Raw genomic sequence first — 20581 nt, 5'->3', positions numbered from 1 at the left:
GTGTTACCCATCAGAAACTCTTGTCTCGTCTATTGTCAATCTACAGTCTTAAGCTTGTTGCATACTCTGCAAGAACGAGGTGAGCAAGAACAAGAAAAAAGAAAGAAAAAAGGACAAAACCAAGCGATTTTTGACATCATTCACGCCTTAGGTGCATGAATAAATGCTGAGTCGCTTCTCGCGGAGTATGTAACAGCCTTTACCCACCAGTAACTTTAGTCTTGTCTAACGTCAATCTACAATACAGTCTTAACTTCTGTCCCCAAGAAGTTTCATCCCCCCCTTTCAAACATTGAGACTGGAACCTCTGACTGACAATGGGTCATTAGAGAACCACTCATTGGAGGAAGGGCACAGGGTCAAACAGTCTCCTCCAACAACAGGTAAGTATCTGGTCAATGACAGACGCCAGTCATGAGATGGGGTGTAAATAAATGTGCCTATTTACACCACCACTCTCCGCCAGTCCTTTAGAACTGAAGAAGGTACTTGGATGAAACATCTTCAAGAAAGTCTCTTCTTGATCAAGGACACTTTGACGTATGGCACGTTCAGGGGATCGAACCCGCTAACCCTCCGGTTCGTGAACTAGAGGGTGAGCGGTTTGATATAAAAATATCAGCTGACAATCACAGCTCAAGCTTCGTCAGCATGATACAACATTTCCCTGAAGTGCTGAAAATAAAAAGTCTGAAGCAACAATGGAGCACCCAAGTTGAGTCCTGTCCACATATAAAGCCAGTCAGACGTTGTACATCTCTTTGTAGCTAGCTAGTGGACGTTCCAGAGCTCTCATGTATGGACGGAGCTAGCTCGCCTTGCCGACGTTGCTCTCTATTTGAAAAGCCATCAAAAGCCATTGGGTTCACCCAACGAATTGGTGAACTTGTGGTAGGAACCGAACTCGTGGACGACTTTCCTTGTGGTAAACATTTGGGGAACATCTGTTACCCAAAACACCAAAGGTTTTTCAGCCTACAGCTCACCGAATTTCATTAAACTTCAACCACCTGTCTTGTCGCCACATCGCTGCTAGTCTCTTCCTCTGTTTTCAGCCCTTAACCTTGAGCCGATATTGTTTTGTCCGCTAACATTTGCAAATTAGCTTGAGTTCAATCAAAGCAACAAATAATAAATACAAACTGTCTCCATTTGTTGCTTTAGTGTAACAAATAAAACATGCATCTAAAGTACATAAGATTAACCGACTCCAGAAAGTTTGACAGATCTTTGACGGTAAAACCATCCGTCTTTATAAAACGTCTGATTTGCGACGTTACGGCTTCCCCGGCATTACGTGAATTATCTTTATGTGTGAAGGAGGCGTGGAGGACGTCCTCTGGTGATATACACCCACTCTGGGAGGTAAGCCTCACCCGTCAGGACGCAGCGTGAATGACATAAACGCTCAGGATGACCTCCAGCAGAACACTTTGAAGGCCTCCAGCCTCTGAGATTATCCAGCCCCGTCACTCAGCCTGCACACAAATCAATCACTCGCCTCCGTACGTCGAGAAAGCAGATGTGCGACACAACACATTTTTTGCAGACTTCACTGAGTCCTTGTTAGAAATAACAATAAAAACTCAGATTAATTGTAAACTGCTTTATGTCACGAATTAAGGGTCTGTGGAATTAGTAGGCAACTCTTTGACTCACACCTCACCGCGGTGTTTTTTTCCCCAACCCTGTCTTCCTTCCCTTCCATTTTTTTTTGTGCGAGACCCAGTTATTATCTTTTACTGTTGTTTTCTGAACTTTACAAGGGGCCTCTCAGGCTCTGGCCCTTTGATGGGGCTGAAAGGAGGGTGCGGGGGACTTCTCAGACAAAAAAAAAAGAGACAAGGAGTAAGTTTAAAAGGAGGAATAAATGGGCTCGTTATACGGCTGCCAAATGAAAATATTAAAGCCAGACTGCCGCACGGTGGAAGATGATCATTTGAGAGGAGCGTTGCTGGGTAAACAAGGGAGCTGTCAAAAAAAAAAAGAGAGGAAGAACGTCTTGTCGCAAAACAAACAAGAGAATTAAAACCGACCTCGGATTTATTTACATGTAAATAAAATGTAACCCGAGAGGCATAAACGGCACAACTCGAGTCTCCAGATACGTGATTTGAGAAGGTTTCAGAGGAACTCGAGGCATGTATTCATCCGGCACCACTGGAAGTTTCTTATATAAAATGGATTAGAAACAAATGTTTGCACTCATGTGGATATAATCAAGTCCGGGGCTCTGCGGCCGGCCTTTCAGCTGAGCTGTGCAAGGGGGATAGAAGAAAAAAAAAAAACATCCAAACTCACTCCTCTCTTGTTTCCAGGAACCGGCCGCAAGGACTGAATGTCTCTGGGTGAGTGTTGCAGAAAGGAAAGGGGAGGAGGTGAAGGGATAGGAAGGACGTTTCTTCTTCTTCTCTCTCTCTCTCTTTTTTTTTTTTTTTTTTTTGGTTGCTGGCAGGAACCGTCAGCGACCCGATCTGCTTTCAATTACCGGTGGAGGATGATGTTAGCCCTCTTCCTGTCCGTTATGTCTTGCACATGCAAACTCCAAAACATCCTGGAGTCTCACCACTGTCCTCTCATCCCTCCCTCCCCCCTTCCCTCCCTCCCTCCCTCCCCCTAACCTTCCATCTCCTCCTTTGCAGCCTCTTTCTCCCTCCGTCTGAGCTAAGAGAAAACGATTCATCTTCATTGCAGCGGAGGGTAAAATGGTCGCGGGGTCATTTCCACTCTTCCTCGGTCCTGACCCCATCTTTTAAGTACTGGTGACTCAGTGGTCAGCGGCTCAGAGAGCAGTTAAGGGATTTGTTGATGTGCATTAGAGGGAAGAAGGAGGCGCCGCCGCTGTTGACGAGCTTTTAGCTTTTTCTTGTGGCGATAAGTGGCGACGCCGTTCAGGTTATAAATTTCCTCGTGCGCTTTAAACGAAGCCAAGGCTGCATGATGTAAACCGGTCTGCTTCCTCCAAGGGCCGTGTCAAGGTTAAATGAGACACAACTATTGCTGATTACAAACACAGGATCCAACTAAGATTGCATCATTAAGAGTGATGCCGTAAAACAGGCAGGCGTACGAGGGGAGCTCTCCAGTTGAACATTAACCAAACCATCTTTACTCTTTCTCTTACGCCGTAGTTATTCTGAAATGCTGCATGCACCACAAATCTTTATTTCTTTCCCCCTCGTCCCCTCACATTCAGACTTTTATTGGCTGCACTACTGGAGCTCTATATGACCAGTGTGCTCCAGACCAGAGCTAAAAGGTTCTCCCGTCATTTTACTCAAAGTCTGAGATCATTGTTTAGCTGCTTCAACATCACCTTAAGCCCCATCCACGCACAAAGCAATTAGCTCGCTAGTGGACGTTCCAAGCTCTGGTCTCCTAGGTGACCCTATTGTATACACCGATCAGGCATATCATTATGACCATTGAGAGGAGAAGTAAATAACGTTGACCATCTCGTGACAATTCAGTGTTCTGCTGGGAAACTTTTGGACCTGGCATTCATTGGTGTGGATGTTACTTAGACATGTAGCACCCACCTAGACCAGACCAGGCACCCCCACCCCATAGCAATGACACTCCTTGATGGCAGCAGCCATCCCCAGCAGGGAACGCTTTAGGAACAACTCAAAAAAACATGAAGAACAACACAAGGTGTTGACCTGGCCTCCAAATTCACTAGATCCCAAACTGATCAAGTATCTGTGGGATCATCTACAGAGGCCCCTCCACTCAACCCGCTGCACCCTAATGCATCAAAGCTGTTTCTTCTACCACTGCTCTCTATTAGAAGAGAAAATAGTGCCAATGATGATGATGTTCCATCAGGGTTCACCCAACGCTCCAAGCCGCTATCATCATGGTGGATGTGGTGGAAGGAACGAAAGTCATCGTCTGTGTTTGTTTGCTGTAAACGTTAGGGGAACTCTGTGTGGAACTCCTTCAAATGTTAATAAATCGTATCAGTCGCTGCCACTGGTGCCACTGGCCTCAATCGCCTCAAAGTTGAGATTAGTTCAACTTGGTACCAGCTCATTTTGAGTCACCAACGCTTTTTTACTCATTGCTAGTCAGTAATTTTCTTAATAAAGTTTCTTCCTATCCTGCTCTCATAGTCGTGTTTTCTGTAACACCAGTTAGCCCTTTTTAAGAGAACATAAGGAGGCATTTAGAAGCTAGAGATGTCTCTTTCTTGAATTGATAGACAAACGGTCTGAAAACTGGATTTCACTTCCGCAAAGTGGCAAAAACTCTTGTATCATTATCGCTCAAGATTTACATTTTGGCCAGATTGAGGTTACTCCCTAATCACTCTAACTGCAGCCAGCCCTTCATTCACATTTACAGGCTGCTTGTTTACAGGGGACCCAGGAACCTCTGCAGGAACTTAAGAACCGTAGCTAAATTGTAACCAGAGAAATTGAATACTAAAATTTGGTTCCTCTGCTGCAAATTCCGGTGCCAGTAAAGTCCGTGCTAAAATGGTTAGACATTCTGCAGGCCGCGGAAGTACTGAGTTTGTAGTTCTTGCTGACTCATAATTATATAAGGAATATTTCTTGCAGTGTTTATTGACTTTTAAAAGAAAGACATGTTCTCTAAGAGATGCGAACAACTTGCGTTCATGATTGAATGAAATATAAAGAGACGGCGAGAGGCTACCGTACCTTTGGGACGTCAATGGCGACCTCCCTCATGGCGCTGGGCTTCACAATAGACATGGCCCACTGGAGGTCCTGCAGAGTGACGGTCACCGTCCCCATCAGCTGCTGGTCGGACGCCGCTCCATGGAAACCTCCCAGGGCTCGTCTCAGGGCATGCAAACCTGCACAGAGAAGGTTTACAAGTGTTGGTGGACTAGAAGACTTTCTAACAAAGTCAAGATGAACTACACTAAGCTTAACTTTTAACTAAGGTTATTAATAATAAATAGGTTCATATGTTGGAGAAAATGTGACCTTAAAAAAACTGGTGCCTGAAGAAGAAGCATTGCCAGAATTGTTGTTGCTCGAGGGTTTTCATTCCAAACACATATGGGCCCATTCCAATTCTTTACACACAACATTCAGGCTCGTACTTGCTATGATGATACACACCTACCCAATGCAGCTCTCTAAATGAACACTAATCCCCCCCTTTGACGACGTGAAAATAATTGGGCCCCTGCGTTATTGAGGAGAAAACAAGAGTAGGCCAAAGGGAAGGGAAGTGTAATTGAAGTGCTTAAGGTTTGAATACCTTCAGTCTGCATCGTAATAAAAAAGAGGACAACAAAACAAACACTGATGAGTCAGTGTCAAGACTGAGCCTTTGTTTTCTTTTGCAAAAGAGGTCAAAGCAGATTGATCTGAGGCAGAGGAAGTCTGGGAACAGTCAGCAGCGCATAATGGCGAGGCGATGACTGACACACAACACATATTTCCACAGAAAAAAAAAACTTTTTATTTATTAACCGGAAAGGTTATTCAAACACGTCTGCTACCCGTAAAACGAAAATTAAAAAAAATGCTCCGTATTGTCGGATGCCAAGGAGCTGTGGTCAAGCGTCTCGTTTGAAGGAAGCGAAGCAACGCTCGCTGAGGGAACTTCCTTTTAGCTTCGCAGTTTTTCCCACAATCAGTAAGGAAGAAACGGGTTGTTGAAACAACCGCAGTTGTTATCTGTGTCACGGAGGGAAATGAAGATTGATTAAGGACCTTGTTCTGAAGCACATCCTAAACAGAGGATGTTCTTTCAGTGCTTGTTTGGGGCTTCCCCCCGAAACGGTTTCCAGAAATCAGCGCAAAAGCTTGACGTGCAGGTAATGCATGCACCAGTTAAATGCGCAAGGAACCTAATGGATCTGAATGAGTTTGTAATTCTCTCCTGTTTACTTATAAAATGTGCACAGGAAACCCAAAAGTACTTGCAAATTTGAACGCAGCTCTTACTAAAGATGCATGAAATAAACGCTAAAAGCAAAACAACAATACCAAAGAAAACGTCATATGTGGATCAGCTTGCATCCAGCTGTGCAGATTTAACCCCTGCAGGTGGGAGGACAGGTCTTCTCCGAGTTAATTACACGCTAAATGTGGGCAATGATTAGTAGTTACAAAACCAGCCCACAACCACATTTCCAGTCCCGGAGTTGGGTAACAGCATATTAGACAGGCAACCATTCTCAATGCACATGTGCACACATCACACAAACACACACACATAAACTCTTGGCTTCCTCTTCTGAGCTAAAGAGTTGGGATGGAGGGGGGAGGGAGGAGGGGGTCTGGGTGGGAGATGGAGTGGAGAGGGCTGTAGGGGAACGGACGTGGTCCAGGGCTGGAGGCCAGAGAGCAGACGAGAGGGGATTTACGATCAGACAAGACTGCATCCTGTTTATATTTTCCAGGACCCGTTTGACTAGGCGAGGGACAGACAGACAGACAGACAGAGGGGAGAGAGAGGAAGAGACGAAGGAGAAGGACAATTAATGCAAGCAGGTTTGTCCTCCGCGAGCACGCCAAGCGGAGGTCAATGTGTTCCCCAGTCCCCGGCTCCCCCCGGCGTATGATGTCTTTTTTTTTCTCGCTCCCTTCGCTCTCCATCCACGTACACCCGCCCTCCCCGCTCTCAATGCCCAGAGGCCTGAAACATCCCATCGTTCCACCTGGCTGCCGCGCCGGCCCTTCGTCTGCGTTAGCGCTTCGGAGCGACGCCGCACAAAAACATCTGGTGCGAGTGCAGCGGACGATGCAAGACAGGATAGGATGTGGAAGGAAGCTGGGGCGAGGAGGGAGACGGGGAGCATCGGCCACAACACCATATGCACTAACCCCAAACCGTCAGCTGCCTGCCCTGCGAAGGTGGAGGGCCTCGTCCTCCTTTAGGGCTGGGAGGACGATGGAAGAGGGAAGAAAACCTGAGAAGCTGCTGCGATTCCATCTCGTCTGACAATATAAGAGATGCACCCTGCAGCCGAAGACGACTCAGAAATGCATAGGGTGTGCACATTTAGCAAAATCACATGCAAACAAATGGCAGATTAAAATAAAGGACAAAAAGAAACAATGTTTAGGCTTTAAAACTTGTTTGGGCAGAGTGGAAATCGTAAATTTTGTACAAAGAAATATTGCTTTTAACCACCCATTAAAAAACACGTGCAGGCCTCTGCAAGGCTCCAATACGCAGCTTTATTGCAGTAGCATCTTTATTGTGTGTTTTCTGCAGTAATCTTCATGCAGACTCAACATTTCTGCAGAGTTGTTATTTCTAGATTTCAATCTTCAACCCAACACATAAAGATAAATGCTAACTTTCTGCAGTTCCAGTCAGTCGCAGGGCTACACACACACACACACACACGCACGCACACACAGACACACACACGAGGCCAGAAGAATGAAAAATGCAGCTGACAACTGTTTAATAAATGTTTCACCAACAATCATCTCAAACTGTCTGGAGTGGATCTCGCGCTCTGCCAGCAGTAATGAAAAGCCTCGCTAAGAAACAGCCTGACCAGAGAGGAAAAGAGGGGGTTTATAAGCCGCAGCAGAGCTCCGAGTCCGGCCTGGATGCCCGGAGGCCGGCGGAAACTTGACTCAATGATGTGACTTTAACATTTTGCTTCAGGGATCCTCTCTCTCTCTCCTGACTGCTCTTGGCCGACTCCGAGCACACATTTGGTTTAGTTATGAAAACATCCGATGGGAAGGGAGGACGAAGAAAAAAAGAAGAAGAAGAAGAAGAAGAAGAAGAGGAAGGAAAAAAAAAGAAGCAACACAACACAATTTAATCTGAACCTTATGTGGACTCATTTTCCTATTTCTTTCCTGCTCTCCAGAATGCTTGAAATTCACCAGGGATCTAGTGGGAATTGAGAGAAAGAGGGGGGGCCTCCTAAATGTACAAGAATGCACATTTGCAAAACATCACACCAGGGCCCAAACAAGGTATGGAAGAGAGGGAAGAAGTCATTTCACAGAGTAGGGAGAAAACACAAGAGAACGATTATTTATGTTTTTTTTTTGTTGTTGTTTTTTGTTCTCCCCCAACAAGCATGCTCTTAATTACGGGCGCCCAAAACAGACCTTCCCCCAGGTCCAAGCCTTCTCTTCAGGGGTCACCTCTGATGATGCTCAAATTAGCAGCCTCTACTAGAGACCCACAGACATTAAAACTTCATGTAAGCTTTTCATATCCATAGTCCAATCAATCCACGTATAACGCACAGTGCTGCTTAAAAGTATTTGGACCCCTCAGAACTTTCTGCATTTGTGCATAAAAACGACCCAAAACATCAACAAATCCCCAATCAGTCAAATGAAACAGAAATATTATGCTTGTACACTTATTTATTGAGGAAAATGACGCCAATATTACATATCTGTGAGGGGCGAAAGTAAGTGTGTTTCTTTGCAGAACAGAAAGAACACATATAGTACTGTATGCTATCTAATACAATACCGCTTTAAACTCATCCTATTCCTCATGGAAATAGCTTTAATCCAGATGTTTTTGAGGAACTTCATCAGTTATAACGAGCCTTTAAACAGTTTCTCCGTTGACTCCAAAACTACACAACGAATGGAGGAGCAGCTATGTTGAGTAAGTCTGATTGTTAACTACTTCTCAAACTGGCGGGTACTTTAAACCAGTGGTTCTCAACTGGTCTGGCTTCGGGACCCACCATCACTCCTTAATGACAAGCCGCGACCCAAATCAATGAAAGTTGGTTCAACTTCTCAAATTTATTTGAATGGAAAGATCGTGCATCACAGTATGAAAACAAACAAAACGACCAGCAAGTGGGGACGCTAGAGCGGGAACTATTCCCTTTTACGCTCAATTGGCTGCTTTTTAATTAAAACCAAAACTCTTCACTTCAGTAACTTCTAACATCTCAACAGTGCTTTCAACACAAAATAAAAAAAGTCCAACTACTGAGAAGTAGTTTCAAAAAGACTCAAATACGTAGCTTTAGCTGAGCACCCACTCATTGAATATATAACAATGTCCGATTAAAACTATTCAGTCACGTATTCAAGCATTAATCATAAAGCTGACATGACAATCAGCTTTCACGTGACAACACCTCGCTGCACAAAACACACTGAGGTTTTTGTCCTCCTTTGTCTTCAATATAAGAAAATCCATATCTCATATAATCTGCATTTCATCATGCTAAATTAGCACATGGAAAACAAACTTTGCGGATCTTCTTCTATGGTGTGAAATGGCGGGTGTCACCGGCCACCTACTGTTAAGGAGTGTGAATCAATGACATTTTGTTTTTTTGTTTTTTTGACCAGGCAAGGGCCCATTGAAAACAGGCCTGCGACCCACTTTTGGGTCACGACCCACCTGCTTTAAACCAAATGCAAGAGGATGCAGATCACCAGGGCCAAAGTCCCAGAGTGGAACTAAAGCCTTGTTCAGACCAGGTATCGGCATGCGTCCTGGGTGATCTGATCACAAGTGCTCAGCTGCTCACCTAGCGTTAAAATGTGCCCTCAAGTGACTACTTGTGATCGGATCACAAATAAACGCATACATTGGGCTGCAGAAGAATCCGAAACAATGGATTGCTACCTATTGTTGCTTCAGAACCACAAACAGAGCCTTCTCTAAGTGCACTTCAAGAACATGTGAAGAAAAATATTTTTAATAATGAGGACTGTAATGAGCAGTGACATCTCTCTCGCTCATCAAAAACACACATGTTAAGCTGTTATTTATTTATCTCGGCCCTGATGTTAATTTAGAGACCCACACGAAGCTCCGGTTCTAACTTTGTGCAGAGTATCGTCGCTGCTGCGCTGTTCTTCTGTATGAAAAATACAGGTCATTATTGACAAAAATAATGTTAAAAATAGGGCGGCTCAGCTCCACGTGGCTACTTTGCACAAGCCACCATACGCCGTCATCATCAAAATAAACCAAGAGAATAATGATTTGTTAATGGAAAGCACTCTTTGTCATTCAAACAGTCGAACGGCGTTGATTTTGAATTTTTACACTTGTCCAGACTGTCTATTGTTTTTCAAGCCATTTCACTGACACAAGTCAAATTCACTGCAATGTCCGGGACTTTCCCACAGCTTTCAGCGAGGGAGGAAAAAAACAAACAAAAAAAACACAAACTGAATCAGGTGTGTGGAGGTTAAAAGTTCCACACTTCAAAAGGGAAACCTCACAGAGCTCCATCGTCAGGCCCGGCACATCATCACCCAAAGAGTCCAGGAAGGTGTCTCGGAAAGAGGTCTCTCTGCACCTTCGACCACGTATTCCACATTTCAACACGGAACAATCGGGGAGGGAGGGAGGGCTATGTGTTGTGTTTATGTTGCTGTATTGAACACCCGCGAGCCTGAACTCCCCAGCGGCGCTCGCCCTCGAACGGATTGCGAAATACTTCGGGGCATTACGGCGTTACAAAACCACAGGAACGTTTTCATTGCTCGCCGGGGCTTCCGGCACACTCCTTGCACCTGTATTTACAATACCCAACATCTGTTCCCGGAGCTGAAACGCGGCAATAATATGTGCTCTTGAGGCGCACACACACAGACACACACACACACAGACACACACAAACATGCACGGATGACAAAGACAAATACACGTGCTCGCACCGTCTAAACATGTGGAAAACGTGTGCAGGCATAAACACACATACAGTACATGCTAGAGGACGGACGGACACACACACACACACACTCACTCACACACACACACACAGCTGTCACTGGGTAAAGGTAAGTGCAGGGGTTAAGGAGTACAAGCAGCACATTTCCGGATTTTATAAACAGAGGCCTCAAATAAACTTCACATGCTGATCCGACTGATATTTATGTGACCTGTCCTCAAATTCCTTTAGTGTCTTTAAAAGGACAGACGAGTTGGGAAAAGCACTTTATAAGGCAAGGCTGCGGCTGTAAACATCAGCGAGCATTTAGCACTGTTTGGCCCATTTAGTCTTCCACTGCAGAATTTATGTCAAACACACGAGACTCGACTCATTTTTTGCAGCCGTTTTTTTTCCCCCGCTCCTTTCTGCAAGGCGGAGAAACCGCCAGTCCTCATTTCCTGCGTCCGTTGGCAGGGGAAGATCAATAGTTTGGGTTAAAAAGCACTGGATATTTAGACTTAGGGGATTGTCACTAAGTGCGTTCGCCCAAATCACTTTGCACATTTGCCGAGTAAATCATTTAGGCCGTTTAGTCTAAACTGGGGTTAGCGGATGCTAAATATCGAGCCCGATCTTTTTTTGCCGTCAAACAGCGGGCTAACCGGAGAAGCTTTCAGGCCGGCGCAGTGCAGAGTTTCGTGTTTATTATTCGACATAATCAATTTTACTGGCCCTTTTTGTTCCAGTGGGCTTCCCCTGTTTAGAGAGGCTTGTAAACAGTGTGTCCGGATGTGGCACAAACCAAACAAGCACGCACGGCGCGCGCACTCGCACACACAATTTGCACTGTTTAGACTGTGGAAATGAGTCATCTAGCACCGGGATCAGTTGAACAGCCAACAGGACGACAGAGCGACGCCCAGAGTCTGCGAGGCTCCGCGAGACCACATGATAGCTCCCAATACCACACGAAACACCTAGAGGGATCCATTATGAAAAGCTGTTTTGTATAATCTCCGCTTAGCTGGGAACAGGGTCGATGCAACGTTCAGGGAAATAAGATCAGTAGAAATCAGCCTTTGCGGTCATATGGGAGGAAGTCTTTGCCAGGGATCTTGCAAAAAACTGTAATTCCATCACCCTATGTTTGCGTCTGTTTATGGTTTGAATCAGCGCATTAGCATATTTGCCCTTTTCATCCTTCTTTAAGACACTAAACAGTATACACATCTTTAAATATGAGTAAAACACCCTTAACTGACCGGAATCTGCACATTTTAGGTCTTAAACATTAAGGCCGAAGCGGCAGCGTTAGCAAAGATTAAACGATAGTTCTGGTATTTTGAAACCTGGTTCCTAATTTCTTTTCCTTTTTTTTTTTGTCTTGAGTAATTTGTAACCGGTCCAATATTGAGCAAGAACACAACATGTGTCTAACATGTGACAGCAGTCTCACGGCAGGAGACGTCTTGATCCCAAATCTTGCGGGAGGGGTGGTGTTGCAGGAAGACAACGGTGTCAAGAACTATTCGCTGAAAAGTAAGAGTAATGAGAGAGTTGGAGTACGGGAACCGTAGTTTACAGACTCCATTTGGGGCAGTTGTGGCTAGCTGTGCTACAAATGAATGAAAGGCCCCCCCCCATCCATGAACACCGTGAAGCAACCGTTGGGTTAACTAGTGGCCGGTCAGAAAGTAGAAGAAATTCCACAGTGAAATGGTGTTTATGTCAGACAGAGTGGAGTTTATGTCCATCCAGCCATCCATCCATCCATCCATATATGTTTTGATCCACTCATGAGGTTGGGTAGTGGTGGCAACAGGCCGAGCAGGAATTTCAGACGTCCCTCTCCCTATCAACGCGTTCCTGTTCCTCTTGAAGCATCCCAATTCTAGGTCTCTCTAGGACTCTAATTCCAAAACCTCCAAAGAGAGTCGACCAGGATGCATCCTCATACAATGACCTAAACATCATCAACAGCTTCCCCTTCGACACAAAGCAGCAACGGCTCTACTCCGAGATCCCTTCAGACGTCCAAACTCCTCGCCTAATCTCTAAGTCTGAGCCTAGCCACCTTGTGGAGTAACCTCATCTCAGCAGCTACAGTCACAGCTGTAACTTCATGACCTTAGATGAGGACTGAAAAGTAGCTCAACTGCGAAATAGAAAGCCTTGCCTTACGGCTTCGGCACTACGGTCCGAAACAGTGATTAACGTGTCGCTACACAAGTAATAAAGGTCCTGAAAGGGATGCTACCACGGAGATGGGAATACGCAGAACATAAGCCAACATGTTTATCGTAGAAGAGTCGGATATGGAAGTATAGACAACAAAAAGGGTATTGTCACGTTGGGATCGTGTCCATAATGATGTTAGACCTGCAGCCCGTCAGTGACAAAGACTAACCCTTGCTGTCATTTCACAGTATCCGGCTGTAGAGTGATTATTGGTCATTTACACCCCAAAAAGATGGGCGTGAAAATTATTTAACTCTTGCAATATAACTGTTCTGGTATTTTCTTGATTGCACCAAAGAGCTTGGTTTATTTAATTGGTAAAGTGTCTAAATGAAGGAGCCAAATTCTGCTTGCTGTTTGTCAAAATGTTGGGTCTTGTGCAGATTTAGAGCCCTTTATACCCGTTACATGCCGAGATGCAACTGGGAAAAACAGAAAAAACATCACCAGCACATCAAATGTCTTTATATAAAACTTTAACAATGTTTTACCCCGTTGCAGAAAAGCCATATTGCAGCTAACAAGCAATAAAACGGTCTTTCTATAACGGCTCAATCTGTGTCAGGCTATCCTGTAAACGGCGTGCGTGCTGACACGCGTCCGACATAAAGCCCGGTCAGAATGATGTGGCGTGGAGCCGCGTCAGGTGGAAGAGAAAAGTGCTGTCAGGCTAATGTTTCTGAACGGAGTCACTGGCGGCTGCAGGCTGTACATTTTTCTGCTGTGACTAACATAGTCCAGCAGATCACTTTAACGTGTACATAAATCTGTCAGCCTGCACGAAACTATGATGAAAGCCACGTCCTCTTCAGATGCAGACAGGGGGAAAAAAAAGTTCTGAGGAGCAGCGAGTTTGATCCATTCACAACTGAAAAGAGGCAGGAGGAGCAGAACGTCTTCTAACTGTTGAAATAAATGTGTAAGAGAGGGAATGTTTTACCAAAAAAAAGCATTAAAGCACAGTAAAAGGTAAAGACATTATTTACTTTTACTTTACTTGTTGGTGGGTTTCTGATCAGCCTGCAGCAGTGCATCCACTACTGGCAGCTGAGTTTGACTGTTTACTCTTTCAGTCATATAACAATGGACCACTAGATGTCCTCATTTAGAGATACAACACTTTAGCTTCAGGGGAGTGGATGTTTTCTGTCCTGCAGTAATAACAAGTGAAGCAATGCTGGCATTTTTGCAAGAGATACGTATTTATAGTGATTAAATTTGTTCCACTGCACGCACTGTGTTCTCATCGGCTTCTCTTGTCAAAAAAAATGACATTTGTGAACTGAAAACCTGTGTTTAAAAATTACACTCGTCTCTGCTTTGTTCTTGTGTGACACTAGTTTCACCTCTTTAGTCTTTTAAACCATATTTCAAATAAAGAAATTATGTGAACTTTTCACTGCTTACAGACTTGTGACTACAAGAGGCAGAATCAAACGTAATAATCAAGCTGAGAAATTATAAAATATAGGAACAAAGACAGTGACTGGACGCTGAAGGTTTGGATGATCATTTTAGATAATTAATCTTGTTTACTTTTATTTGGATGTAAATGCATGCCATGGATGGATGATAGATCGATGGATGATAGGTGGATAGATAAATTGATGATGGATGGATGGATGATGGATGGCTGGATGGCTAAATGGATAGATGGATGGATGACAGATGGATGATAGATGGATAGATAAATTGATGATAGATGGATGGATAGATAAATGGATGACAGATGGATGGATGGATGGATGGATGATGGTTGGATGGATGGCTGGATGGCTAGATGGCTAGATGGATGGATGGCTAGAGGATAGATGGATGATGATAATTGGATGATAGATGGATGGACGGATGGATGATGGATGGCTGGATGGATGGATAGATGGATAGATGGATAAATGGATGATAGATGGATGGATGATAGATGGATAGATGGATGGATGACAGATGGATAGATAAATTGATGATAGATGGATGGATAGATAAATGGATGACAGATGGATGGATGGATGGATGGATGGATGGATGATGGTTGGATGGATGGCTGGATGGCTAGATGGCTAGATGGATGGATGGCTAGAGGATAGATGGATGATGATAATTGGATGATAGATGGATGGACGGATGGATGATGGATGGCTGGATGGATGGATAGATGGATAGATGGATAAATGGATAAATGGATGATAGATGGATGGATGGACAGATGGATAGATGGATGGATGATAACTAGATTACAAGATGGATGGACGGATGGATGATGGATGATGGATGGCTGGATGGCTAGATGGCTGGATGGATGGATGGCTAGAGGATAGATGGATGATGATAATTGGATGATAGATGGATGGACGGATGGATGATGGATGGCTGGATGGCTGGATGGATGGATAGATGGATAGATGGATAAATGGATAAATGGATGATAGATGGATGGATGGACAGATGGATAGATGGATGGATGATAACTAGATTATAAGATGGATGGACGGATGGATGATGGATGATGGATGGCTGGATGGCTAGATGGATAGATGGATGGATGGATAGATGGATAGATGGATAAATGGATGATAGATGGATGGACGGATGGATGATGGATGATGGATGGCTGGATGGCTAGATGGCTAGATGGATGGATGGCTAGAGGATAGATGGATGATGATAATTGGATGATAGATGGATGGACGGATGGATGATGGATGGCTGGATGGATGGATAGATGGATAGATGGATAAATGGATGATAGATGGATGGACGGATGGATGATGGATGATGGATGGCTGGATGGCTAGATGGCTAGATGGATGGATGGCTACAGGATAGATGGATGATGATAATTGGATGATAGATGGATGGACGGATGGACGATGGATGGCTGGATGGATGGATAGATGGATAGATGGATAAATGGATGATAGATGGATGGATGGACAGATGGATAGATGGATGGATGATAACTAGATTATAAGATGGATGGACGGATGGATGATGGATGATGGATGGCTGGATGGCTAGATGGATAGATGGATGGATGGATAGATGGATGATAGATGGATGGACGGATGGATGATGGATGGCTGGGTGGCTAGATGGCTAGATGGATGGATGGATGGATGCCTGGATGGCTAGATGGATAGATAGATGGATGGATAGATGGATGGATGGATGGATGGATGGATGGATGGATGCCTGGATGGCTAGATGGATGGATGGATGGATGGATGCCTGGATGGCTAGATGGATAGATAGATGGATGGATAGATGGATGGATGGACGGACGGATGGATGGATGGATGGATGGATGGATGGATGGATGGATGCCTGGATGGCTAGATGGATAGATAGATGGATGGATAGATGGATGGATGGACGGATGGATGGAGGATAACTGGGTGGATGATGGATGGCTGGGTGGCTAGATGGATGGATAGACTGATAGACTGATGAATGGTAGATAGATGGATAGATAAATGGATGATGGATGGATGAATTGATGGATGATGAATGAAGGATGAATGGATGGATGCTGGATGGATAGATGGATAGATGATGGATGGATGGATGGATGGATGATAGATGGATGGCTGGATGGATGGATGATAGATAAATGGACGATAGAAGGATGGACAAATAGATAGATAGATAGATAGATATGAACTCCTTTTGGATTTCTAACCCCGGCCTTAGAAACTGTTTACTACTGGCTATGTTTACAGTAACAACAGTATTTCTTCAACTCGACTGAAACCATTCTGATTAGAGAGTCTGTTTACATGAACGCTGAATAAACTCTGATAAGATCTGATCAGACATATGTGTTTACGAGCTCCAAAAGCTCAATAATAATAAACCTTTCTTTTTCCACAAAGTGGTTCTGGCTGCTGAGGAGCGTTGAGCGTGCCGGAAGTATAGCAGCAGAAGTGTTTACTCAACTTTATTGACAACGCTGAATTAATTCAATAGACGACCAGGATGTTTCCGTGTTTTTAACGTTGCAGCCCACATGGATTCCAGCTTTGTTCGTCTTTTCAAACACTTGTTTAAACAACTGCTTGTTTTTCTGCCTCCAGGTTTCTGTCCCTCCTGGAAACTCGTCACCTGATGTTTATCCCACGTGGAGCAAAACATGCCCAGAAAAATTTATTCCAGCCAGAGAGAAACAATCAGATGAAGTGTTTACATGGTTGTTGGGAGCTAATAATTTCCTACCAACTATAAAGAAACACACAACAAGACGGAGGAACTACTTTCTCCCTAGAGCTACATCCTCCATCACACCTCTTGCACACCAGCTGAGTTATTAATATATTTATCTGCATTATTACTGCACCTTGTCTGGCACCCTGCTGCTACTTGGACACATTTTTAAAAAGTTGTTTTTATTGTCAGCTTGAACTGAGATTCACCAACGGATTTGTACATTAAAGTCTATCCAATCAAATCTTGAATGGGTTATAAAAGGTTTATACCAGCCCCAGGTTAATACTAGTGCCCGTGTACATGTAAAAAGGCACTGCTGTTTTATTAAATCTAAAATCTCAAGAAATTTGCAGGAAAACAAAACATTAAAACCACTGACAGGAGAAGTAAAAACCATTGACCATCTTGTGACAGTTCAGTGTTCTGCTGGGAAACTTTTGGACCTAGCATTCATTGGTGTGAATGTTACTTAGACATGTAGCACCCACCTAGACCAGACCAGACACCCCCACCCCATAGCAATGACACTCCTTGATGGCAGCAGCCATCCCCAGCAGGATGCAGCCACAAAAATGCTTTAGGAACAACTCAAAAAAAACATGAAGAACAGGAGAAGGTGTTGACCTGGCCTCCAAATTCACTAGATCCCAAACTGATCAAGCATCTGTGGGATGATCCACAGAGGCCCCTCCCCTCAAAGGCCCCTCCACTAACAACATCCTGTTGCCAGACACCACAGGACACCATGTCCATTCTCTGATGAGTAACAACTGTTTTGGACGATATATAAATATGGACAATGTATCGCCACTTTCTTGCATCGGCCAGACTGACGCCATCTTGTGGGTTTGGAGCTAGGAACTCTCACGGTCCCACAGCACCTCTTTATGGAGCGTCTGGCATGGCAACTGGTGGTAACCATTATGTCACATCCTGTTTCTGTAGCGTCAAATAACTAACTAAACTGAAACTTATCTGAAAAATTGGCACTTGAACATGCATCAACATTATATAAACTACCTAAAATGACAGAAATCATCCTTGAAAAAAACATACGTGACATATATTTTAGTGTTTTAGTTTGGCCCTAGTCCCATCCACTAACATGGGGGTGGGGGGTGGAGCTTATGACCTATACTGCAGCCAGCCACCAGGGGGAGCTCTACTTGCTTTGGCTTCACTTGTGAGGAGCATTTCCGCCGTCTATCTTTATACAGTCTATGTTTTGGAGGCACAAGGGAGACCTAAATAACAGAAAGATGGTCATAATGTTATGCCTCATGCCTGGATGGTCCATACAGGTGAAGAGGGGTTACTCTATTCAGTCTCCGCTCGGAAGAACACAGATGGAAAACCTCTGGCTTCATGACAAAACCTCTAAGCACCGAATGAAGGAATATGTTTAAGAAGAATGATCACTCCGGTAGACTTCAGAGATCTCTGCCAAGAAGCACAGAAACTCCTCTGCAGGCTCGTGGCTGACAAATATCTTCATTTCAAGTTGGCTTTTCCTCTCGTTTTGTGTCTTTAGTGAGAAAACACAGACTACAACATCAATGCACAATGACCTCTGACCTTAACTTTGATTAGTTTTTAATCAGATCTTCATCAGAAAATTGTTTTTGGTGTACGTCAGGTGTACGTCTATCTTCAGCAGTCAGATAAGCATGGCGGTGCCTTCTCAATGCTTAAATGCATTCCTGTTTTGTTTTTTCTTCCCCTCTCTCCAGGTTTAAAAATCCTTCCCCTTCATTAAGGGATCACGGCGTTCAACCTGGATTCCCTCGGCCAGCGCTCATGATGTAAAGCGCAGACTTTTGTAATAATTTGTGCACTCGGCGGAGGCTTAGAGGGGATTTGAGGTGACCTGCACGAAACGGACTTTAATAGATCTGGTTGCACGGGCCGGTCCGTGATCAGCTGCAATTAAGCGCCGATTATATAACACATCTGTCGTCAAGAAGTTGTTTCTGGGGCCTCGGTGCAGGTCTGGACTGGACAAACAAAAACTTCCGTGATGACATCAAGATTTCCATACCAGAAAAAAAAAAAAAAAAGACGCACACATGGTCTCCTGGCCTTGCCATCCTTCCCTCAGGCTGACTTAAACAGTCTTATTCGATCTATATTGTATTGTATTAAAGACAGGATGTGAAACCCAAACCTCAACGTCCTTTCTTATACGTGCGTGTGTGTGCTCTGCTGCAGCTGTGCAAGGTGCGGATCTCTTGCGTGACCCGAGCGCGTCGCGGTCGCCGACATATGTCCCCCTCGTTTTTATTTTTCAGGAAGCAGCGCCAGCGTCGGAGTGGACACTTCCCCCGGCGGCTCATTGTTACCTGAGCACCCGAAGGAAACAACTGCAGTTCCGACTCGATGTGTTTTTGTGCCTCTTTGGGCTTTTGTTCCTTTCAGTGAAAGCGACAGAGGAAAAAACAGTGAGCGACTTTTCGAGTACAAGTGTGTGTGTGTTTTGTTATTTATGTGTAACCAAGGAATGTGTGCTAGTAATGGTTTTCCATCTTTACTCATAAACTAAGGAGTAAAATTAGAATCTAGAAAGTGTGGCGTGTGGAGCTTTATTTGTGGTCCTGACCTCATGAACCTTGACAGCCTTCATCAGGGTTTCTGCAGGTTTGAGCGAGTCAAATTTAAGACTTTTTAAGAGCTTTTTCAGACCATTATGGTTAAATTTAAGACCTACTTGAAGTACGAAAAATAAGGAAACAACTTTCCTTTTTCATTCATCATTCACAAATCTTAAAACAGCATAAACTATCTGAAAGCGTACACCCTCTAGATGTGATTTAACATGCACTGAGACATGCCCCAACTTCCTCCATCCTATGTGCCATGCATAGTTTTGTTATGTATTTCATAACAGCCGTGATTTCAGGCCGTCAAGAGTTTTCTAATAGTTATGCTAATAGTTATATTTCATAATGAACTACACGGAACTAACTGTGAATGCCACCGACGCATTGAACAAAATGCGAATGAAGCGGTAAATGGACGTAAGGATTTAAGACCTACAATGCAAAATAAGCTCGTATTTAAGACTTTTTAAGGCCTTAAATTGGCATTATCAAATTTAAGACTTTTTAAGACGCTGTAGAAACCCTGCTTCATGGTTTACAGTTATCCACTCCAACTTGAAAGCATAATTTTCCAACCTGCCGTTGATACCTCTTATTTTCAGCTACTATACCAATTATACTATATTGTTTATATTCATTTTCTCTCTAGTGTAACAAGCATAAGCTAAACACTGATCAGGCATAACTTTATGACCACCAAAACAGTTGTGATTCATCAGAGAATAGACATGGGTCTTGTGAGGGTGAATGTTGTTAGTCGGGGGGGTTTTAGGGGAGGGGCGTCTGTGGATCATCCCACAGATACTTGATCAGTTTGGGATCTAGTGAATTTGGAGGCCAGGTCAACATCTTGTGCTGTTGAGTTGTTCCTAAAGCGTTTTTTTTTTGTGGCTGCATCCTGCAATGAAGGACTGCTGACATCAAGGAGTGTCATTGC

At 44.1% G+C, this 20581-nt stretch overlaps 1 protein-coding gene across 1 annotated transcript in view; it reads right to left on the bottom strand.

Annotated features, from left to right (window-relative positions):
• The window catches only part of afg2a (AFG2 AAA ATPase homolog A), a 40535-nt gene that overhangs the window by 11011 nt on the left and 8943 nt on the right, over positions 1 to 20581 (bottom strand). Inside the window, exon 11 of the mRNA XM_084550269.1 lies at positions 4668 to 4825. Within this exon, the coding sequence (XP_084406395.1) occupies positions 4668 to 4825 (158 nt within the window). The remainder of the gene's footprint in view (positions 1 to 4667; positions 4826 to 20581) is intronic.

Source organism: Chelon labrosus (assembly GCF_963514085.1).
Source record: "Chelon labrosus genome assembly, chromosome: 8".
In the NCBI taxonomy this organism is placed as follows: domain Eukaryota; kingdom Metazoa; phylum Chordata; class Actinopteri; order Mugiliformes; family Mugilidae; genus Chelon; species Chelon labrosus.
This window is presented reverse-complemented; position numbering and strand designations above follow the sequence as displayed.